Source organism: Mesoplodon densirostris, chromosome 9 (assembly GCF_025265405.1).
Source record: "Mesoplodon densirostris isolate mMesDen1 chromosome 9, mMesDen1 primary haplotype, whole genome shotgun sequence".
NCBI classification, from domain to species: Eukaryota; Metazoa; Chordata; class Mammalia; order Artiodactyla; family Ziphiidae; genus Mesoplodon; species Mesoplodon densirostris.
In genome coordinates, this window is record NC_082669.1 from 102,027,702 (window position 1) to 102,051,500 (window position 23,799).

At 56.7% G+C, this 23,799-nt stretch overlaps 2 protein-coding genes across 2 annotated transcripts; one reads left to right on the forward strand and one right to left on the reverse strand.

Annotated features, from left to right (window-relative positions):
* The first annotated feature begins 1,994 nt into the window (after positions 1-1,994).
* EPHB6 (EPH receptor B6) lies at positions 1,995-8,738 on the forward strand. The gene is made up of 16 exons (XM_060108259.1): positions 1,995-2,094; positions 2,378-2,442; positions 2,711-3,464; positions 4,133-4,288; positions 4,586-4,924; positions 5,019-5,143; positions 5,328-5,490; positions 5,713-5,827; positions 6,067-6,119; positions 6,301-6,420; positions 6,534-6,781; positions 7,028-7,201; positions 7,681-7,830; positions 8,040-8,245; positions 8,369-8,524; positions 8,630-8,738. Exons 1-16 carry the CDS (start codon positions 1,995-1,997, stop codon positions 8,736-8,738), a joined length of 3,033 nt encoding a protein of 1,010 aa, XP_059964242.1.
* A 902-nt stretch (positions 8,739-9,640) lies between these two features.
* On the reverse strand, positions 9,641-23,510 carry TRPV6 (transient receptor potential cation channel subfamily V member 6). Its single transcript, XM_060108126.1, has 15 exons — positions 23,280-23,510; positions 15,822-15,919; positions 15,558-15,680; positions 15,043-15,180; positions 14,659-14,757; positions 14,337-14,512; positions 13,688-13,834; positions 13,373-13,585; positions 12,982-13,068; positions 12,804-12,880; positions 12,392-12,557; positions 11,961-12,027; positions 11,355-11,623; positions 10,212-10,318; positions 9,641-9,911 (listed from the first exon to the last, which is right to left on the reverse strand). Exons 1-15 carry the CDS (start codon positions 23,405-23,407, stop codon positions 9,641-9,643), a joined length of 2,166 nt encoding a protein of 721 aa, XP_059964109.1. The 5' UTR covers positions 23,408-23,510.
* Positions 23,511-23,799: the final 289 nt, after the last annotated feature.

Consider the following 23,799-nt stretch of genomic DNA (forward strand, 5'->3'; position numbering starts at 1 on the left):
CTTTTCATGAAAACCATCTGGAGATAACACTGAAGGCTTCAGCTTACAGCATAGCCAGCATTAACTGAAAAAATTAGATGACAGAAATCAAATCATGATTCTCATATTAAAATTAAATATAGTTTAATTGCTTAGTTTCAGCTTCAGTGTGAAATGTGTAATTTTTAGGTTCCAACTTCCGACTGACTTTTTTTTTTTACTCTCAAACTCGTGTCTTTTAAGAAACATGCCTCTTGTTTCCTTCTCAACAGAAATAAATGACCTCTACTGTCCATGCAACTCACAGACTTTGAGACTCAGTCACAAGGAGAGACATAGCTCACCACTAACCTTAGACCAACCATCAAAGAAAGGTCTGAGCCTGCTTGTCTTCACCGTGACCCTGGAGGCAGCCAGCACTCCTGGGCATGTGCTTGTGAGCCGCAGCGCTGTGCTTCTTAAGGCTCGGGAATGTTTTACATAAAAGCGTGAAATCATTTTGAGAGCGTGAACACTATTTTGATGCGTTTTATTAAACAGTTATTATTTATGGATTTGAATGAAATTTTAATGATTTCATTGAAAAATAATATGTATGCAAGATTTTTAAAATATAAAAGTTTTAAGGGGATATAGTAAGTGTCTCTTGCACTAGCCCCCATCCTCTCCCTCTCCCCTTCTTAAAGATCCTTACATACATATGTATATGTAGGTCTTTCTTAAGTTACCCATCAATCGGGAGCATACTGTATATGGCTCTGCAATGGACTATGTACTTTCACTTGGAAATTATTTTCATATCAGTATATAAACACTAGTCCTTATTCCTTCTGAAGGTTGTGCCATAATTTTTTAACCATCTTCCTATTGCTGAACAGTTACTTTACAGTCTTTTCCCTTACAAGCAATGCTGCAATAAATATTCTTGTTCGAACATCTGCGCAAAAGGATCCAAGTATACGATACCTGAAGGACAGATTCTTAGAAGTGAAGCTGCTAGATAGACATCATCAACTGTCCTAAGAGGATCCACCAACTGGAGCCCGTATGCGCAATGAATGCAAAAGAGCCTATTTCTCATACCTTCCCCACCCAGGCATTGTTAATCTCGTAGAACAAAATGGCATTTCACTGTTGTTTCAACATGCCTCCCTTTCACTGTGAGCAAACTAGGGAGCATCTTTTCATATACATGAGGCATACATTTAGTTTTCCGTGAGCCAGAGGAAAAATGTGCCCCTTGTGGAGAGAGGACCTTGGTTCATAAAATGTAGGTGTGCCAGACCTACATAGCTCTATCCCCTCTCTGTCCCGGCTCCTTTATCAGATGGAATCTTTCCGCCTATGTTCTTCTCTGCGTCTGCTCTCACACCCTCCCTCCCATCATACCCCCAGCTCTCCTTCTTCGGTCCCTCTCGCTTCACTGCCTCTCTGAAATGTCTAGGGTATCCGAGTCTGATGGAGGTTGGGAGGTGTTGGGCAGGGGGAACTCTGTGTCCCCAGGGAAGGAGTAGCTTCTAACTCGCCTGCTTTTAATGAGAAGAATCTTCTGATTTTCTATGCAGGGTGGCCATAGGAGGAAGGGAGGAGAGCAAATGAAGAGAAAGAACTTGAATAGCTCCTTCCAGAAGCAAAGGGGTAAGACTGGCCCAGAACTACCCGGTGCTCTAAAGGGGAGGGCCACGGGAAACAGATGCTCAGAGATGGGTCACCTGTGGAGTGTAGTGGGTGACCGGGCACATGGTCCTCCAAGATGGTGGACTTGACACAGGTCAGGAGAGAGTCAGCCTCCTGCTGGCCCTCACCCATGCTTGGTGCTGGGGCACTTTGCGAGCTACAGGGGGAGGCCCAGGGCCAACTCTGAAGCAATGCGGTTCCCTCCCACCGGCCTCCTCTGGTCCTTTGTGTCTCCCTAGGAAGCCAGCTTGGCTGCAGACCCCAGTCTTACGAAGCAGCAGCCCCACCTGGGAGCAGGGTGGTGGCCAGAGCAATGGTGGGAGCCCTGAAGATGCCTCATGGCTGCTGAGCGGGCTGCCCCGTCAGGGAGCAGGGTGGCGGGCATGGTGTGTGGCCTGTGGGTCCTGGTGCTGGTGTCCTCAGTCCTGGCTCTGGAAGGTAAGGGGGAGGGGAGACGGGGGAAACCCCCCACCTGCCAGGGGAGAGCCAGCACTGACGGGAAGTGGGAAAGATTCAGAAAAGGCAGGAAAGGGTGAAGACGTCTGAAGGGGGAAAGGAAGTGGGAGGGTTTCAGAGAAAGGCTCCCGACAGACAGCTGTGCTCCTTAGTGAATTCAAGGAACCGGGCAGGGCAGTTCTCTTTTTCCTAATGGGAATGGGGTGGGGTGAGACCTTCTGGCTGAAGGCTTGCTAACTGCGTGCCCCTTCTTATCACTGGGCAGAGGTATTGCTGGACACCACTGGAGAGACATCTGAGATTGGCTGGCTCACCTACCCACCAGGTGGGGTGAGTGTCACGCTTTCATTCTGAACCCAACGCCCCCCCCCGCCCCCCCCCCCCCCGCCACCGCAGCTAGCGTGTTGAATTTGGGGAGGAAACCCTGAGCAGAGATGGATGGGATAAGATGCCTGCCCTCCAGAGGAGCAGATCTTCCGGGTATCCTCAGCTGCTTTGCATGTCATTACTGCTAAGTTTCACCTGGAGGGATATGCCCCCGCCTCCCTGCACCTTTCCAGCCCGGAGCAGCTAATGCCCTCTGTGGTCCTCCCTGCAGTGGGACGAAGTGAGTGTTTTGGATGACCAGCAACGCCTGACTCGGACCTTCGAGGCATGCCACGTGGCCGTGGCCCCTCCCGGCCCCGGGCAGGACAACTGGCTGCAGACACACTTTGTGGAGCGGCGAGGGGCCCAGAGGGCGCACATCCGGCTGCACTTCTCCGTGCGGGCCTGCTCCAGCCTGGGCGTGGCGGGGGGCACCTGCCGGGAGACTTTCACGCTTTACTACCGCCAGGCCGAGGAGCCCGACCGCTCCGACAGCATCTCCTCCTGGCACCTCAAACGCTGGACCAAGGTGGACACGATCGCGGCGGATGAGAGTTTCCCCGCCTCCTCAGCGTGGGCGGTGGACCCGCGCGGGGCGGGGCAGCGGGCGGGGCTCCAGCTGAACGTCAAGGAGCGGAGCTTCGGGCCCTTGACCCAGCGCGGCTTCTACGTGGCCTTCCAGGACACCGGGGCCTGCCTGGCCCTCGTGGCGGTCAGGCTCTTCTCCTACGCCTGCCCCTCCGTGCTCCGCGCCTTCGCCACCTTTCCTGAGACGCAGGCCAGTGGGGCCGGGGGGGCCTCCCTGGTGGCGGCCGTGGGCACCTGTGTGGCGCACGCAGAGCCCGAGGAGGATGGAGGAGGGGGCCAGGCAGGAGGCAGCCCTCCCAGGCTGCACTGTAACGGGGAGGGCAAGTGGATGGTAGCCGTTGGGGGCTGCCGCTGCCAGCCCGGGTACGAGTCTGCTCGCGGAGACAAGGCCTGCCAAGGTGAGACCCCGCTCCCTTGCACTTGCCCCCCACCTTTGGGATCCTCTCCTGAACGAGCCCACACTTCATTTTGTCCCCAGAAGGTTAGGAATAAGTTATTTTAGGAAAAGACCCCTGTTTTCTCCAGATTTATTTCCTAAAGCGCACAACCTTGCTCTCAGCCACTCATGTGAAACTTGTAGAACCTTGGAGACTTCCACAGCGATTGCTGGGGATCCTAGGGCTGCAGGCCTGAGAAGGGCTGGAGATGAAAGGACTTAAACTCCTAGGCTGTCTTGGGATGGGGTCCTTTGTCTGCATTTGCCATCTAGCTGGGGGTGGCTCACCCCAGGGCCAGGTGACCAGGAGGCAGGTAGAGGAAGGCCGTGGATACAGCTGTAAAGAATCCTGCGGCAGAGGCAGGATATGCAGTCGAACCAGGCGGCTACATCCGGTGCATGCTCTGCTGTAGCCCCTACCACACCTCACTTTTTCCGTCAATGGAAATGTAATTCTGTGCCAGCAAAATGGCAGAAGTAATGTCTGGCTGAGGGAGGGAAAGCGGGGAGAGAGGGGTGACGAGGAGATAGATCTCGGAAGCCTGGGAGGATGGCTGTGTGCAGGTGTGGGGGGCTCAGGAGGGGATGGACGGGGGGGGCCTGAGGCCTCTACCCTCCTCTGCCCCTCAGCCTGCCCCAGGGGGTCCTACAAGGCCTTGGCTGGGAATGCCCCCTGCTCACCGTGCCCTGCCCGCAGCCTCGCCCCTGACCCTGCGGCCCCTGCGTGCCCCTGCCTGGAGGGCTTCTATCGGGCCAGCTCCGATCCCCCAGAGGCCCCCTGCACTGGTGAGTCCCCCCTCCACCCCGGCCCCAGGGATGGGCGTGGGATGGGAGTGGGACCAGGAGAGGGAGAGCCTGGAGGGCAGCAAGGGGCAGCTGGTTTGCATTTGCAGTGACTTCTTTCTCCTGTGTCCTTGCTTTCCTTCCCCGCCTCCTTCCTCTCTCGCCCCACCGCTTTCCCCTGCTTTCTGTCTCCTCCCTCCCGGCCGTTCTCCCTCCCCTACCTCCTTCCTTCCCCAATCACCCCCGCCCCACGACTCCGGCCTTCTCGGCCTTTCCCTGCCGGGCACACGCCCTCCCCAGCGCCCCCGTCGGCCCCTCAGGAGCTGTGGTTTGAGGTGCAGGGCTCTGCTCTCATGCTGCACTGGCGCCTGCCTCAGGAGCTGGGGGGACGCGGGGACCTGCTCTTCAACGTCGTGTGCAAGGAGTGTGGAGCGGGCGGCAAGGGCCCTTGTCGCCGCTGCAGGGATGAGGTGCACTTCGACCCCCGCCAGAGGGGCCTGACTGAGAGCCGCGTGCTCGTTGGCGGGCTCCGGGCACACGTGCCCTACATCTTGGAGGTGCAGGCCGTCAATGGAGTGTCGGAGCTCAGCCCCGACCCCCCCCAGGTTGCAGCCATCAATGTCAGCACCAGCCACGCAGGTGAGCCTTGCCCTCCCCTAAGCTGCCAGCCACCTCCTTAGAACCCTCTCCCGCTCTCCCGCCCCTGGAAACCGCCACTAACCCCCCACGCCAGTTCCCTCTGCAGTCCCTGCTGTGCACCAGGTGAGCCGGGCCTCCAGCAGCATCACCGTGTCCTGGCCACAGCCCGACCAGACCAACGGGAACATCCTGGACTATCAGCTCCGCTACTATGACCAGGTGGGGATCAGAGGGGCGCCTGGCGGGGATGGTGGGAGCCGGAAGTGCTCCGCAGTGGGGCTGGAGGTGGGGAGACAGGGGAGGCGCCTCGGAGCCCTGCCGCAGGGGCTGTGAGGGGCGTGGGCAGGAGCAGGGGGCGAGGGGCCCTCACAGCCGGCAGGGAGTGAGCGGCTGTCGCCCCCAGGCAGAAGACGAATCCCACTCCTTCACCCTGACCAGCGAGACCAACACGGCCACCGTGACCCAGCTGAGCCCCGGCCACATCTATGGCTTCCAGGTGCGGGCACGGACGGCCGCAGGCCACGGCCCGTACGGGGGCAAGGTCTACTTCCAGACGCTGCCTCAAGGTGAGAGGAGGCCTGGACGGGGCGGGGGCGGCCCAAGGCATCGTGAGGAGGGGTCCAGGAACCATCCAGGCCTTGAACCTTCACCCCAAACCCCCCAGCCTGGGAGAGTGGCTGCCCACCAACCTTCGGGTCTGTGGGGGGACGGGGTGTGGGGAGGTGGGTGCTTGCGGGGCGGTGTGTGAGATCTTCCACACCTGTGACTCTGGATGGCTGGTTCTCCAGGTGAGCTGTCCGCCCAGCTTCCCGAGAGACTCTCCTTGGTGGTTGGGTCCATCCTGGGGGCGCTGGCCTTCCTTCTGCTGGCGGCCATCACCGTGCTGGCTCTCGTCTTCCAGAGGTGAGTCTCTCCCCGCCATGGCCTAGCACCACACTCTCCAAAGCACGGTCCCAAGCCCTGATGGCCCCCAGGTTCCCTGCAGAAGCGCCCACGAGTGTCCTCCACCACCACCCAGCCCCCGCCGTTGGGCCCAGCTCCTTCGAGCCACTGATCCCTGGCAGGACCTTGGCCCTCGTGGGCAGACTGGGGAGGAAAATGGGAGAGGGAGTGTGATTGCAGGACTCTGGTTTGTCCCCCAGGAAGCGGCATGGAACTGGCTACATGGAGCAGCTGCAGCAGTACAGCAGCCCAGGTGTGGGTGTGGCTGGGATGGGATGGGATGGGATGGGGGCCGGGAGGGCACCAGGCAAGGCTGGGCCCCCCAGGGTTGAGGGCAACTCCTGGGCACCGTCTTCAGCAGTGAGAGAGCATGCCTGGGGTGTGTGGGCCGCCCGCCTGCACACCTCCTCATAATGGACCCCGTGTGCCTGCAGGGCTCGGGGTGAAGTACTACATCGACCCCGCCACCTACGAGGACCCCTGCCAGGCCATCCGAGAATTCGCCCGGGAGGTCGACCCCACATACATGAAGATCGAGGAGGTCATTGGAGCAGGTATGGCAGAGGCAGAGGGAGGGCACGGAAGGGGTCCCAGCAGGGTCCCTCCTAAACAGGGCAGGACACCGAGTCCTTCCTGGAGACCCCCCAGCCTACGCCTGCTCTCCCAGGCTCCTTCGGGGAGGTGCGCCGGGGCCGCCTGCAGCCCCGGGGACGGCGGGAGCAGGCCGTGGCCATCCAGGCCCTGTGGAGCGGAGGCGCCGAGAGCCTGCAGACGGCCTTTCTAGGCCAGGCCGCAGTGCTGGGCCAGTTTCAGCACCCCAACATCCTGCGGCTGGAGGGCGTGGTCACCAAGAGCCGGCCCCTCATGGTGGTGACGGAGCTCATGGAGCTGGGCCCCCTGGACAGCTTCCTGAGGGTCAGTCAGGCTGGTGGCAAGGTGTGGGGGGCGGCTCGGGCCGGGAAGGTGGGCAGTTCTCAACTGTCCTGGAGCCAGAGTCCCGTCCGTGCCTTCGCTCCCCGCTGCCCCACCTCCAGGGTCTCCGTCCTTCCTTCCCAGGCCGTTCGCTGGTCCCCAGGTCCCTTTGCCTTTTGGTGCCAGTGTCTCTGCGTGATGTGCCGAGGTCCCCCACCCCTTGGCTGACCTCTGCCCCCCATCCCTCAGCAGCGGGAGGGCCAGTTCAGCAGCCTGCAGCTGGTGGCCATGCAGCGGGGCGTGGCCGCCGCCATGCACTACCTGTCCAGCTTCGCCTTCGTCCACCGTGCACTCTCTGCCCACAGTGTGCTGGTGAACAGCCACCTAGTGTGCAAAGTGGCTCGTCTTGGCCACAGTCCTCAGGTGAGAGCACAGCCTTGGGGCCCCGCATCCCTCAGGGGGTGCCGGAGGCTGAGCTGGAACTGGGGCGGTGGATGCCTCAGGTGGTGTATCTTAGTGTCTGAAAGGGCAGAGCTCACCTGTGGGATGGAGGGATTTCAGGGACTGAGGACACTGGGCAAGAAAGGGGACGGGGAGGGTGGGAGTCCTAGAACCACCTCCTTCCCTTCCCTAATGCTGACTAATGTCAGAGCCGCTGGGTTCAACTCGTGAACACGCCGCCCTCAAGCTCTGTGACTTTGCACAAGTTTGTACGTCTTGATGCCTCAGCCTTTGCATCTGCAAAATGGAGATAACGGCATCTATGCTACAGGGTTGTTACGGGATTAAACGAGAGGCTTGATGTGAAACCCTTGACGCACGTCTGGGCACATAGTAGTGGATCAGTAACTAGGACCACTGCTCTGATGATTGCTGTTGTTACTTTCAACCCCACCTCTCAGGGCCCAAGTTGTATGCTTCGCTGGGCAGCCCCAGAGGTCATTGCACACGGGAAACATACAACATCCAGTGACGTCTGGAGCTTTGGGATAGTGATGTGGGAAGTGATGAGTTACGGAGAACGACCCTACTGGGACATGCGTGACCAGGAGGTGAGCTCTTGACCTAGACACTGCCGATTCCCCACCGCTATCCCTCCAGCCCACCAGCCTTCACAGACTCACATATTTCGAAGCCCTCTGTTCGTGGCTCTCATTTTCCATATCTTTTAAGTTCCTTTCCAACCTTATGGTTACCTGACAATACATTCCTTTCCACTAGCAATAGCCTCCAAGCACCATGTGCTTCCTTTAACCCCCAGGTACTAAATGCAATAGAGCAGGAGTTCCGGCTGCCCCCGCCTCCAGGCTGTCCGCCTGGACTACACCTGCTTATGCTGGACACTTGGCAGAAGGACCGTACCCAGCGACCGCACTTTGACCAGCTGGTGGCTGCGTTTGACAAGATGATCCGCAAGCCAGACACTCTGCAGGGATCAGAGCAGTCCGGCGGGAGCCCCAGGGACAGGTCTGGAGCTTGGGGCTAAAGCCTGGGAAAGCCAGGGAGGGATGAGGCAAACCAAAACGAAAACTGAGGCGAAGGGGACTAGGATGAAGAGGGGACCTTGACCTGCCTGCCCCTCCCACTCAGACCTTCTCAGGCCCTTCTGGACCCCGTGGCCCTGGACTTTCCCTCTCTGGACTCCCCCCAGGCCTGGCTCTCGGCCATCGGCCTGCAGTGCTACCAGGACAGCTTCTCCCAGTCTGGTCTCCACACCTTCAGTGACGTGGCTCAGCTCAGCCTGGGGTAAGCAGGGAGAGGTGGGGGATGGGAGCCCAGGCCCCAGGGCAGGGGTCGCGCCTGGGATCTTGGAGACACTGGCCCCGATTTAATCCACTCCTTCCCCACCAGAGACCTGCCAACCCTGGGCATCACCCTGGCCGGCCACCAGAAGAAGCTGCTGCACCACATCCAGCTCCTGAAGCAGCACCTGAGGCCGCTGGGCTCCGTGGAGGTCTGAGCCCCGGGCAGAGAGCCGTGAACTGACGATGCCTGTGACCCAGTCCTGGAAGCAGGTCCAAGGAGGACATGTGAGCCCGTCTCCACCTTGGCCTCCGTGAGAGGCGCCCACCCACCACACTAAACCCGAGCCTGGGGACGCCTCACTCCCTGGCCCTCTCTGCCCCTCCACCGCCCTCCCCCACATTAAAGGGAAAGAAGGGATTTTGCAAGTTGGAGGCGTGGTGAGGCCTCGGTCTGCAGGGAAGGGGCGGGAAGGCCTTGGAGCGGAGAGGCGGGGCCGGGAAGACCACACTGCAGAGAAGGATGCACAAGGAGAGCAGGAAGGACTTTATTGGAAGGTAGGAGGTGGCTCCCCCCCCCGCCAGGCGGTACCCATCTCCTCATTACACCCTTCCCCAGCCTCCTCCGATGTCTGCAACTGTGACACCAGGGTGGAGACCGGTGTCTGAGGCAGCAAGCCTTTCTTAAAGTGCTTGGCTCAGACAGTGCAGCCGCCAGGGTGGGTGAAGCTGGGTCCTTATTTGCGCTGGGCCCTGTGCTTACCGTGAGGCGTGGGCCTGCTTCTTGGTTTCCCTTTATTGTGTTCTACCCTCTGGACCTGGCAGATGAGAGGTCTAGGCTTTGGGGTTTTTTGGGGTTTTTTCTGTTTGTTTGGTTTTTTTTGCGGTACACGGGCCTCTCACTGCTCTGGCTTCTCCTGTTGCGGAGCACAGGCTCCAGACACGCAGGCTCAGCGGCCATGGCTCACGGGCCCAGCCGCTCGGCATGTGGGATCTTCCCGGACCGGGGCACAAACCCGTGTCCCCTGCATCGGCAGGCGGACTCTCAACCACTGTGCCACCAGGGAAGCCCTAGGCTTTGTTTCTTGATGCTGCTGGGCACCAGTGTGGGCGGAGGCACTCAGATCTGGTACTCCCAACCCTCCCCGTCCTCCAGAGCCCTGTCCACCGTCCTCCTCCGCTCTCTCCTCCGGGTCGCTTCCCTCAGCCTCTCCCAGTTCACGCTGCCGCGGGAAGTACTTCGAGACACCGAGGGGACAGGAAGGGACAGGTGGGTGGCGAAGGGGCCGCCCAGCCACCGTCCTTCCGTGTCATCTTCGGAGCCTGGGTTGCAGAAGGCTTGCGCGTAGCCCCGGACGTGCTGCCGGTTGAGATTCTGTCTGTCTTCCACCCTGGGGGGAAGGAAGAGTTGATGGAGAGGCTGACCTTGGACCTTGTCTCCTGGCCCCGCCCAACCCTACTGCTGGTGCCCTTTTCCCTCATCTGCAGCCCAAGTGGGCACAGGGGTTGCCAGGCCTTGGGAAGCAGCACAGAGCCGAGTCCAGCAGCTCTGGGGATGCTTTCAGGGCCCAGGAACCTAGCAGGCCCCCTTCTCCCAGCGAGGCCTGAAGCCTAGGGAGCACACAGGCCTGCACAGGGCCCCTGGGGGCAGGAGGTTGAGCAGAGGGACGCCAGCCCCCGCTGTCACTCACCGCAGGAACCAACGGTCCCCCAGCCCGAACTTGCGCCCGCAGATCCCGGAGCGAGGCCACAGGCAGCGAGGCAGCTTCTTTTCCAGCATCACTGTGGTGGCCACGACCTGCGTGTGGGGCCAGAAGAAGATGAAATCAGAGGCTGGGTGCGGACCAGGAGAGGAGAGGAGAGGACGCCAGGCAGAGGGACGACAGCTGAGCAACATCTGGGAAACTCATGGTTTCCCAGAGGTGACAACACCCCTGAGGTGGGGATGGCAGTGTCAGCTTTTGTCAGCCCTCTTCTGCGGGAGAGAGTGGATGGGCCTTGAGCCCTACAGCACTTCACCCGTGACCTGCCATCCAGGCCAGGCTGGTCCTGTAGCAGGTGGGGAGACCTTGCTCCAAGGAGACAGGAAGGAGGGGAGAGCAAAGAGAAAGGGTCCGCAGGGCTACAGAATATTTTGACCCTCCAGATGTAAAGGCCACTTAGAAACACAGACATCCTGCAGAGAAATCTCATATCAATACATTCGCATGGAAAAAAATATTTTCATCAGCAAACCCTGTTTAGCCAGCTAAGGGTTTTTTTAACTCCATTTTCTACACAACACAGTTAGATGCCATCCAATTTGAGGGATTTCCATTTATTTTGCTGGAATTATTTTTGTTGATAAATTATTTTGTATTTTGAAATGATTTGATCCAATTCGTTCTTTTGTCCCCATCACAATTATCTGACGGAAGATAGTTTCTGCTATACAGGGAGTTGGTGTGGCATTACTTTTAACAGGTCCAATTTTTCTGGGTCACATTTGGAAGACTTAAATATTGCCAGAAAGATGTGATACTCCAGCTTTTTTATTCAGTAACAAAATTTACTGAATGCTGTTCTAGCCACTACTAAGCGTCATTTCTTGTTGATTCTAGAAAAGACAGATTTGGCTTTTTGAGAAAACCGTGAGGAATTCTTTTCAGCTATTCCAGTATTGCTCAGTCGTATTGCTAATCCAGTTCTGTACACTTTGCATAATCTTTTGTACTGTGCGCTAACCGTCCAAACCTATGTTGGGGTCAAAATATCCGGCCTCTTGAGTTTGGCCCCGTCCTTGGCAGGAAGGGAATGACTTGCACTAACCCTCCCAGCCACCAGGGGGCGCTCACCTGGGCCCTCCAGAGCTCGTCCCGCTCGTGGGCCACGCGCCAGTGAGTGTCCCCCATCATAGCGATGAGGAGGTTGAGCATGAGCAGAGCGGCGATGATGGCGAAGGCAGCGTAGGCGATGCTGTACATGAAGGGCAGGTCCACGTCGTAGTTGGCAGGGCCGTCGATGATGGTGAGGAACAGCTCGAAGGTGCTGAACAGCGCCATGGGGTAATTGTTGAAATGGCCCAGCTCGTTAGGGTCCTCTGTCTGGAAGATGATAAAGAAGGCTGCTCCGCCCCAGGGGGTGAGAGTTATATGTGAATAAACCACAGCCAGCTCTTTGCTGCCCATTTCAGTGCTGTTTTCCTTCCTCTCCCACACCACCATCCCAGCCCTGCTTCACTCTGCGCTTTGGGTTCTTTCAGTCCCATCAGGGGCTCACCCTCCTGACCCCAAGAGCCACCGCCCCCTAACGCTCCCGAGGGACAGCCCATCCTTAGAGCCTACGGCGGCCTCTTACCTCTGCCTGTCTTCCCACCTCCCCCCCCGCCGCCACGTTTATCCAGAGGTATCCTGTGCTATCTAGTTTCCTCCAGCCCAGGGCCCCCATCTCAGACGATGTACCTGAGGCAAAGCCCAGGATGACCACGGCCATCAGCCAGCAGAATCGCATCAGATCGCCAAAAATCATCTAGACGGAGGGGAGGGAGGGGAGGACAGCGCCACATCAATCCCTGGAGCAAATGCCCCTTCCAGCCTCTAAGAGGTCTAACCCTGAGAAGTCTTAACAGCTCCACCCCTCTCGCATAGGGTTGGCAAACTGGCCTGCTGGCCAAATCTACTTGGTCAGGTTCGGTTGGCCCTTGAACAAGACTTTTACATGTTTAAAGGATTGAAAAAAATTTAAAAGGAGGAAGAGAAAAAAGGAGAAGAAAATCAAACAGACTAGATGTGGCTCTCCAAGCCTGAGACCTCTGTTATCTGACCCTTTACAGAAATGTTTGCAGCCCCTACCCTAGGACCTTTCTCTAGAAAGCTTGGGAGGCGGCACGGACCTTCTGGATCATGACGGTGAAGGGGCCCAGCATCTGGAATCCTCGGGCGAAGTACATGACGTTGCACCAGCCCAGCACCAGGGCGAAGGACATAGGCACCACCTCCCCGTTGGTGTTGGAAAGCCTCATCGCCATGGTCACCAGCACCGTGCAGGCATAGGTGATGCTGGGGGGAGAGCAGGGAGGGGGTGATGAGAGGGAGACTGGGATGATCCTGGGGGTCCAAGAGCAAGGGGGTGATGGAAATGGTGCCCACACACTCAGGTTCAACCTCTGTAAGCTCGATACACAGGGTCACACACATACCAGAGGGGGGCCTCTGGAACTGGCGTTCTCCAGAGGTCAGGGATCCGGGGAGTAAAACTAGAGCCTCGGTGAGGAAAGGGATGGGGGTGAGAGAAAGGAGGCTCACAAGAGGACGTGGAAGGGTCCTCCAAGGATGGTCTGTCCAAAGAAGCGAGTGACCCCCACGCGGAAGATGTCTGGAATCTGGAGAGAGGCCAGGAAGACACAAAGGCCCTTGTAGACTGAGGCTCGGGCTGGATCCCCGCGGCAGACAACCTCACCCCCAGATCCCGACCACACCACACCTCTATGAGCAGAATGATCACAGCTCCAAAGACGGACACCAGCTCTCCCACCAGTCGGAGGTGATCCTCGGGGGTCACATAGGCCTCCTGAGGGGAGAGACATGGTCAGAGGACTCGGGGCTTCCCTGCCTGCCCCTGGGTACAAGTCAGCGTCCCTTGTCTAGGGTCACAAACCAGTCAGGTTCTTTTTAACCTGTTAAGTTTGGCGCCCTCAAACTCTGCTCTTAGAGCATCGCTATGTTTCTGTGTGCATGTATTTTGAATTTGTGCCTGTGTGTTTGAGGCTTGAGCGAGGGAGAAACGTGGGTGGTAAGACGGGAACGTGATTCACGTCTAAGAAAGGGCAGAGAGCTGGATCCCACCCGAAGTTCTGCTGCTCCTAGGGTGTCACCTGAAGTAGCTTCTGCTGTAGGAGGGTGTTGTCCCGGGGCCTAGTTTGGTTGTGGGTCCTGGGATCGAGGGGGCGGTAGACACAGCACGTGGTAAAGCAGACCATGTACAGCAGGTAGGTGGCGGCCAGCATACAGAAGTATGGCCGCCCGTATCTCTTCCACTTGAGGTTCACCAGCTCCTTCACCGGCGTCTGGTCCAGGATCTGGCGAGCCTGCAGCAGAATAAGAGGAGGGCAAGCAGCTCGGAGACCCCGACTCCCCTCCCCCGCTGCTCCCTACCCTGAAGACCACACACCGCCCCCCATACCCCGTACCTCCCGCTTCTTGGAGGTGACGATAAGCTCCAGCAGGGATTGCTCCTCCCCCGAGGAGTCGATGTCCGTGAGGTCGTAGAGAGTGGAGGTCAGTGGCCCGTACGTCCACTGGATGTGCTTCCGTTTTTGCATCAGGTTTTGGAACATCTAAGGTTGGGGGTGGAGGGCAGGTGCGTGCAGAGAAGCAAGCAAAGGGGACTGTCACAGGGTGCGGCTGGGAAGCCTGCCCAGATCACAGCGCCCTGGAAAGGGTGCTCGCTGTGCACTCAAAGACCACAGCCTTGCGGGCAAAAGAACCCATCTTCACGCCAGCCTCCAAGTTCACCCTCTTCCCCCGTAACTCCCTCTAGAGCTTGGAAACAAGAGGTGAGAGGATGCAGGGCTGCTGCTTGTGGGCTGAAAGGACAAGAGGACGTGGGCATTTCACACCACTCCAGGGTGGGATCTAGACCCTGTAAGTCCCCAACAACTCAGGGGAGAGAAAGTGGGCAAGAAAGAGAGACAGGGGCTGTGAAAGAAATTCCAATTGAAGCTGAAAACGGGACCTCAGCATCGGGGATAACTGGTGACATCTATTTCCTCAAAGGGCCAGAAACGTAAGATGAAGGTCAGGAGAAGGACACGGTGGGATTGGGGGAGGGTCCCTCACCGTGGTGTTACCCTCCACTCCAGCCAGCTTGAAGGGGGTGAGGCCCTGGTGATTGGGCACGAGGTCCAGGGACTGCAGGTGGTCCCCGCGCCCATCGTAGGACAGCAGCAGGTTGTACATCTGGCAGGCAAAGGTTTTGTTGGGCTGGAGGACGAGGATGTGCAACACTGTGTTTCCTGGGGGAGGACACGGGCTGTCACGTGGCCACTGGGACTAGAGTCCCTGATGCTCCCCGTGACCTCCCCCCCAACCCCCGGGTGGACCTGAGGGCTGTCCCGGCCCCTCCTCTGCAACCCAGCTCCCCCTCCAGCCCGGCTCTCACCCAGGGAGTCCTGGGCCCGGATGTCAGCGCCGTGCTCGATGAGCAGCCTCACGATCTCCTCGCTGCCCATGCAGGCCGCAAAGGACAGAGGGTGCTCCCCTGGGGATGCAGAGGGACCCGTGGCTTGAGGGTGCAGGCTGGCATGGGCAGTCTCTCCAGGGGACTGCCTCTCCCTCCCCACATCTCAGCTCTGGGCCTGGGGACACTTGTCAGCAGAACCAGAGGCGGGGACGGTGCAGAGTGCCCTGCGTCGAGGGTGGGCTCTGGCCTTCAGCCTTAGGAGGGCGGCCCTCCCAGCTTCCCCCCGCATGGAGCCCCCTCAGCCTGCCCTCCCTTTGCTCTTGGCCCCCTCCCCACCCTCCCAGCCCTGGCCCTGGCTCTCACCAAAGTAGAAGAGGTTGTGGGGACCGGGGCGGAAATTGGAGCCTGTAACTCTTGCAGACACGTTGGCCTCGCGGGCAAGCAGGGCTTTCACCAAGTTCACGTTCTGGTTCATGACGGCCATGTGCAGTGCCGTCTGACCTGGACAAGAGAGCTCTTGTCATGGGGTCTGTCACCAGGATCCTGCAGGGGGTCCCTCCCATGTCTCCACAGGGTCCTCTGAAGACCAGGGCAGCCTCTCGCGGGGAGGATGGGGTCGGGGTTTGCTGAGCCTGGCAGGGTTCCCAGGGGATCCAGCTGCTGCCTGCCTCTTCCCACTCTAGGCCTTTCCATTTCAGGGGTTGGTGCTCGAATGAGCTGCAGTGAGGATGCTCAGGTAGAAGGGACATGGAGAGGGGGATAAAGAGGAGGGGGGCTCACGTTCCCTCTTGGTTTCCCCAAATGATCCACCGCCAGGACTGCCCTGAAACACTGAGCTGGTCGCTCCTCCCTCCATCCTGAGCCCCTTGGCCTCTCACCCTCATACAGCTCAGAGGTAATGGGCTCGTCGACCAGCTCCGGGGCGGCCTCCATCAGCACGATGGCGGCCTCCAGGTGGTCATAGAGGGCCGCCACGTGCAGCGCCGTCTCCCCCAGGGCTCCTGACGTTGACAGAGAGAGTCACATGGCTTTGCTGGAGCAGGGGAATGGGGACTGGAGAGATTTGGGGGCCCACAGCGGAAGGTCCTGGGGCTGTACTGGCAGGAGGCTGGTGGAGGGCGAGCTGCGTGCACAGGGCTTACCTTTCTGGTGGACGTCGCAGGCTTCATATTTGAGCAGCTTGCCGAGAGCCTGGACATCGTTCTCTTTGGCAGCCGTGAGGAGAGGAGACTCCCAGATCCTACAAGGGAGGGGAGCGTGTCCGCTTGTGGAGCAAGGTCCGTCATACCCCCCAGTGGCAACGAATTCCACGGGTCCTCATCCAGAGAGGTGGGGCCGTTGGGGGGGGGGGGGAGCGCTGCCTGGTCTCTCTTTCTCTGACCCGTTAGTTAACCCAAAGCAACTTTTCCCCCTTTTAGCTTGCGTGGGAGAAGGTCAGGAACTGCTTTCCTTTCCCCTGGGTGCCGTGACCAGGGTGTGTGTGTGTGTGACCTGTGCACCTGGGGTATAGAGGGAGGAGTTCCAGTTAAAATACTCATTCACCTCCTGACCTATTGACCTCTGGAGGAACCCTGTTTCAGCTTCACTCAAAGTCTTGAGATCACTCTCCAAGATAAGCTTTGCTTTCATGGACTAAGGGTACAAGGAATGCCTTCCTTGTGTTTGCGGAGGCGGCTGACATGTAGACGCCGGCAGATGTTCCTCCTGTTGTGTCTTTCTCGCCGCTTTAGACCTCGGCAAAGCCCTTTGACTCCGGCACTTTCCTTCCTACAACAGCATATCTGGGGGTCAATCGAGAAGCAACCGTGGGTCCTTTTTTTCCTTCTGGCCCCTACATCCGATTACAGTCTCTCCCTGCTTCCTATCTGCTTCTCACTTGTTTTAGGCAAAGCATCATCTTCTTTGACTTTCCAGTCTTACACCTACAACGAACTAAAAAACCTTTTGTAGTATCAAAACTTAGCCCAACTAAGACACACGGGGTCCCGTTTATTTAATTTTCTCTCCTGGCCCAGAACCACTTGGTCTTTCTATGGGAGTGAATGAAATAACACCATTTATCCATAGATGGCCAGTTATGTGAACAGGAGCTCATACACCAAAGAACCCATAGTAGCAGGAAATTGACTCCACGAGCTGGGGGGGTGAGTGGGTGCTCAGGAGAGGAGGAGAGAGCACGACACGTCCGTCTCCCTGAATGCTGTGACCCCAGCTCCCCGCATCAGGCCACGGAGGCAGCCACCTGTCAGTTCAACATCTCCCTCCGTTGAGTCCCTGCCTTCTCATTCCTGTGATGCTCATTCATCCACGTCCTCATTCTCTAGGCCAGGATTAGCAAAATATTCTCTTTCCCTACACCCCTATTTACCTCAATCCATTCTTCTGGATGCTGCCAAGATACTCTCTCTAAAGGGCAAATGCAACCACGGTTCACAAAAGTCTTGATGGGTCCTTAAACACCCAGGAGAAGAAACTCAGAAATCCTCTACAGCCTTTGTGCAACTCCTTTTCCATGCTCTCTTCCTCTCTTTGGCCCTCCACCCAGCATTTCAGCCTCACCACCCCAGGGCACACCATCCTCCCCATTCCTGTGCTGTAACTCAACTCTCCTTCCACCTGGACTCTAATCCGCGACCCCCCCCCCCACCGCCCGCCCCCTGCCGTAATCACTCTCTATTCTGTGCTCGCGATGCCTGGGAATATGCCCAGCGTATGGCAGACACTCATTGCCAGTAGTAGAAGGAGTGAATTGTAGCAATGCCAGAAGGTGGATTGGCTTTACTGCCCTTCCTTAGTATCTCCATCAGGCCACCCCCTAAGCCAATCTTAGGCAAACGTATAATCTAAGTAAAAAATAGTATGCTTGGTATGCGCACACAGCTGCAAAACAAGTTTGTTACACCTTCCACCACCCCCACCCCCATCACCACTACCTTTCCCAACAATTTGCCCAAAGCCCCCCTTTATAGATGTTGTAAAGCAAGCAGTATTCCCCAACACACACACACACACACACACACACACACACCACACAGCAGGAAGTTTTCCACCCTCTCCTCTGGCCTTACTTTCCTTTTTAGCATTTTCACTGTGTTCTGTGATAAGCATCTGTCTCTTCCTCTACACTAGGGGCCCTTGAGGTCAGAAAGCAGCCACTTTCTCATCTTTGTAAACTTTCTCTGCCCCCCTCCAATTAGCTTCTAGTTTTGTGCCCCATTTTGACTGAAGGTTAATGGCAAAGCTAGAAATAAGTCCAAGGGGGCTTCGGACCCAAGTGCAGAGTCTCCTCCCTGCTTCCTAAGACATGAGGGGGGAGGCTAGTCAGTGGCAGCCCCAAAGATGTCCCTCTTGGTCCTGACACATCTCTGATGCCCATAAATGTCTCTCACAAACCTCCAGTCCATATGTGTTCTGTTTCTGGCCTCTGCTGACTGCCCTACTGGCCTGGGAAGAGAAGGGAGGTATTGTTCGAATGGGGCTGGCCAGATTTACCAAGTAAAAACACGAGGATGCTTGGTTAGAGTTGAATTTTAGATACACAGAAAATAAGTTTTTAATATAAGTATGTCTCATGCAGTATGTGGGACACACATATACTAACAACTTATTTGTTGTTTATCTGAAATTCAAATTCAACTCTGTCTTGTATTTTATCTGGAAACCCCAATCAGGTTTATGGAGACCTGGCCTCCTTCGGGTGGCAAACTCCAGAATCCAGCAAAAACGGAGGGCAGTGTCTGTCTGAATGGTTCCCAGGGAAGCAGGCAGAGGCATGACTTGCAATAGCATCACAGGGCCACAAGGGGGCAGCCGAGAAAGCCCTTGCTCTCATTCTTGGCAATAAGGCAGATCCCGCCCCCCTCCAACCACCTGCCTACCCTTGTGCCCCATAAAAAAGGCACAAGAGCAGACGCATCCAAAGATTCTTGCGCCTGGGAAATTAGCTTCTTCCAAAGCAACCCAGCACAGACGTTTAGATCTGGAGCAAAATCTACACATCTTCACCAGACACCTCCCTACCGCAGGAAGAAGAGACGATATTGCCAAAATGTCTTCTGATTTTAATGGTTAAATTATACTCCCTCCCTCCCAGGGGAGAGTTCACTTTATTTAGTAGAATCAAGAATGCTTAACATTACTACCAGAATCTCTTACTTACAGTGATTTAGAGCAGTGGTCCTTAACCAGCGGTGATCCCCTCCCGCCTCCCAAGGAACTGGGCAATGTCTGGAGACATTTTTGGTTGTCATGACTGCAGGAAGGGGTGCTACTGGCATCTAGCGGGCAGAGGGCAGGGGTGCTGCTAAGATTCTTACACAAGGCAGCCTCCTGTAACAGAGAATTATCTGCCCAACATGTCAAAAGTGCCAAGGTAGAGAAACCCTGACCTTGAGGTATAATTATTCATAATCTTCTTAGGAAAGTATTTTTCACATTAAATAGAGTAAGGAATTCCCTCTGTGTTTTCTTACAAATCATTAAATACTCAACTAAGAAAAAAAAGGTGAAGCCTTTCAAGCACCCACTGATTAAGTATTTAATAAAAGACTTAATAAAAGAGATCTGAAATTACAACGATATGAAAGGTGTTTCTGGAATTTAGAATGTCTTAGTTTGCTTGACAATTATAATATTGAACGGTATGGTTCACTCATGGACTAGTAGAAATGCCACTATAGGATTTCTGGCATAAACCTAGCACACTTTCTCTAGAGTAAATACGTCATTGATCTTCCCTCAGGGCTCCCTCTGGGCCCCAAGGATCTGTCACTCGCCTTTTCTCCCGTCCCCTCAGCCCGTCCCCTCTGCCTCCATTCTTGTGGATACATACACGCACATCTGTGTGTGCACTCACACGTGGACCTGCACACGTGGGTGCCGTAGGCACGCATGAAGTTTTATATTTGGTTGCTGGGAAACAAGGCAGGATCAAAGAGTGTCTAGAGAAGAATTCAAATCTGAATTTTAGAGCTAGAAAGTCCCTAGAAACTTAGTCTAATCTGTTCATGTAATCGATGGAGAAAGAAGCCTGAAGTCCTGAGGTGATTTGTCCAAACAAGTCAGAGGCAGCGCTGGGACTCCCAACGGCCATTTCTCTGTCCCTATTCTCTCTGTTAATCAGGATCCAAAGACGGGTCAGAGCAGGTACGGGGGGCACGGGAGCCACACGTGTGGGTCCCACTGGTTTCTCCACCAGCCCCTCCTGGAGGAGCGTGCCAGCTGGGCAGGGGAGGGCCACACCATCTAGAAGCCCTGACTCTGGTTCCCTGGGTGGATCCGGCTCTGACAGGAGGAAGCTCACAACCCCTCTAAGTCCTGCCATCACTGGGACTTGCCTTTTGACTTTCCTTATGTCTTTTTTTTTTTTTTTTTTTTTTTTTTGGCGGTACGTGGGCCTCTCCCACTGCAGAGCACAGGCTCCGGCCGCGCAGGCTCAGCGGCCATGGCTCACAGGCCCAGCCGCTCCGCAGCATGTGGGATCTTCCCGGACCGGGGCACGAACCCGTGTCCCCTGCATCAGCAGGCGGACTTTCAACCACTGTGCCACCAGGGAAGCCCCCTTATGTCCTTTTTCATCACAACAGTCCCATGGGTTAAATGTGCTTTTTAGCTTCCAAAACAGCATCTCACTTACTATCACGTTTGCTCTTTTCAGCCCCATGACACAGGCTGAATCATTCTCTCATTTTTCCGCAAAGGAAACCGAGGCAGCCAAGCCAAATCCTTGCCAGAAGATCAGACAGAGTTTAAGGCAGAATGCTTGGCTGAGAACCTAGCCTCAGGCTCTCACCACTCAATTATGCGGTTCTTCTAGTTTTATGGCTCTTCCCAATTTTTCTGGCGGTGGGGGTGAGGTTGGGGGAGCAGCCGGTGCAGTGACCACAGGTGAAGCAAAGAGCAGCCCTGAGTGGGGAGGAGACGCGCCCTGGCCCCTTGGGGCGACCTCCCTCCAGCTCAGGTTCTGGGCGATGGGATGAAGAAGCCAAAGCTCGGAAAAGTGGTTAATTCCAGATTTGGCCGCCTTTCTAGTTGCCAGAACCGCATCCTGCATGTGGTAGATGCACGCTCCTTCAGGGAGCGTTCCTGAGGCCGAGTCCTCACGTGCTGCAGGGTCCCAGCACTTACCTTTGACAGACACGCCAGTTCACAGATATTAATACAGGGATCTATCTAAACAGAAAAGAACCCCCAGTGTTCCCTGCCTTTTGCCAACTAGCGGGAGGGTGACCATGCCAGCGAGGGGGTCGGGGGAGGGTCAGGTTAGGCAGACAGACCCTGGAAGCTGCTCAGCACACCCAACACCAACCAAAATCAGAGCCTGCACTGTCCTCCTCAAGGGGCCCATGAGGCTTGTTCACAGCCTTCTGAGAACACTCGCTAAGCTCACTTTTAACCCAAGTCGATACCTACTGGTGCGTTTTGCCCATGAGAACGTGAGCTTCTTGAGAGCAGAGAATGTGTCATGTTCATTTCTGCAAACCTAGCGGAGAGTTTTACGCTCCGTGTCTAGTACATTGCGTCTCAGGAAATAAGATGCAAAGCTGAGAGAGATGATGCAGAGGAAATGAGAGAAAGTGACGGTTCAACTTGGATCCCAACAATATCCATTTAGGCAGAGGGAGCGGCGACGAAGACCCAAGAAGAGAAAGAGGGATGCTGGGTCCCCCATATTCCTGGAGAGACCTGGATGGCTCCCTTCTCGCTGGACCATGCTCCACCCCCAAGCCCACCCAGAGCCCCCTCTGCTCACTCTGGGTCTGCCTCATTCCCAGGGGGTGGGGGGATAGTAACAGGCCCTTCTCACCTGGCCATGCTGTCCTCACTCACATGGTCAGCTCACGTGTGTCTAGCTGCCCACAAATCTTCCCTTAAGCTGGTTGATGGCACAGCCTTGGACTCTCCCCTTCCCGGCACTTTCAGGTCCTTCTGGGGAGTATCCACCCAGAGGGGAATCAATATCCCAGGATCCTGGTGTCCGGGAAGAGGCGGGGGTCAAAAAACTGTGGAATCAAGACGGGGGAGATCAAGAAGGGGGGAGAATCAGGCCTTCCTAGCCCAGGTGACATCAGGCCTTCCTAGCCCAGGCCTGCCAGAGGAAAGCCCACCAGAAGTCCCTAAGGAACAGGGGCAGAAAAGACAAGGAAAGCAGCCGCGGGCTCCGGCCCGGGTCTTTCACTCTGTCCTCGCCACACATAGGCACACAGGGAGCCTCTGCCACCACTTCCAAGCCCCCAGGCCTTTCTGGGCTCCCGCCGGGCTCCCCCAGGCCCCGAGGTCCCGAGAGTGGGAAAGGGATGAATGGAACCAGTGATGGCCCCGTCTCTGACAACAATACATCCTGTTGCCTCAAGACGTCATCCGCCAAACATGTGCTCAGCCCCCACTCTCCCAGGCCTGGGGGGAGAGAGGTGGGCAGCTGGTGTGAGAGCTGGGAAGCCAAAACTCAAAAAAGGAGCACATCTCCAACCCTGAATCCTTGAGCAAAAGAAAGGAAACCGCAGGGCCTCCAGATAGCCGCCAGCCTCCCCGACAGGCTCAGGCAGACCCCTGCACTCGGAGGTGGAGAAAGACTCTCAGACACAAACACTTTGGACCTTCCCCTTTGAATAGACATAATATCTGCCTTCTCAGGGGCCCAGGAAAGTCCCAAGAGGAGGACTTCCTTCTAGCCTGCCAGCCCCTGGGTGGGGAGATCACAGAGACTCTGCAGAAGAAACCACACACTGGCATGGCCTCGAGCTTTCTCCCTGCCCCTCCTCTCCAGTTCCCAACTCTAAGCTGCCATGGAGAGGGGAGGAGCATCAGATGAGTTCAGGGCAGTTTCCAGGGGCTGGAAGCAACAAGTGAGATTTGCTTCGGGCTCAAACTCTAGAGCCTCTCAAATTCCTCAACCTGCATTTGACAGTGAGTTCCAAGCACATCTGGAATTTGGGCCCATTACCCATGCCTCTCTCCCTTAGCAGAGGGTAATAAATTTCAGGGCTGGGTTCCAGCTTTGTTGTCTCCATACCAACCCCCCTCTACCTGCCCCAAGAGTCTGACCCAGAGAAGGGCCTGGGTCAACGGCTGATGCAATAAGTGCACAGGAATGATGATTAGCAAATTTTGTCTTCTTTTGTGGTTACCAGTGCCTGCAGTTCCCTCTCTGCTCCATTCGTTCATTCATTCATTCCCACATGTGTACATATACGTGCTATGTGTTTCTGTCCGAGAGACTGTTCTAGGGGCAGGGGGTAGAGATATAAAGCACCTCCAGGCTGCAGGTCTATGATGCCATAATCCTTCCCGGGCCCAGCAAGGTGCCTGGCCTTCCGGGAAGTACTCACAAGAGGCTTCCCTAATTGATTGGATCTTAAAGACAGCAAACACCTGGGTCACCCATGCCAGCCCCCTCCCCTTCCACCTGGTGTCCTGGGGCGCTGGCCCCACAGGCCAAGACCCCTGAGACCAAATGCTCCCAAGGAGTCAGGCCTGGAGGAAGTCTGCCCAGACAGAGATGCCCAAAAGGGCTTGGGGCCGGGGGGAAGAGGAGAAGAGTGATTGGGGGGGGTGTGTGAGGGACCCGCCTGGGGGTGTAGGAGGATCCCCTTGAGGCTCACCTCTTCTGCTGCAGCATGTTCTGCTCGTCTCGCCTCTGAGCCCATGACTCCTGTCTCTGGAACCACCTACGGAACTTTCTCCACAGGCAGAGAATGTGCCCCTTCTCCCTGGGCAGCGGCAACCCCATGGAGTGTAGGGCCGGCTCCTTGGGGGGCCTGGGGCCAAGGCCAGACCCCGCCTGGACTCAGCCCTGGGGCCACCTCAGCAGCCCCTAGGGCCGGCCCGCCTTGTCCCCTAGAGGTCCCGTCTAGGGCCTCCCAGGTGCACCAGCCGGACACAGAGGCCTCCGAGTTTGTTACACTTGGCCGAGCTGGGACTCCCGCCACTGGGGCTTCTCCTCTGGCAGGAGCTCTCCTGGGAGCAGCAGAAGCCCTGAAGACACTCCCTCACTCCTCCCAAATTACCTGAGATTTAAAGAGACAGGCCAGCAGGTCTGCCTGCTGAGAGGGGCCTGGGTAAACTCCCTCTCCAGCCGGGTCACTCCCCCTGCCCCCAGCCAGTGGAGGGAGGGGAGGCCTT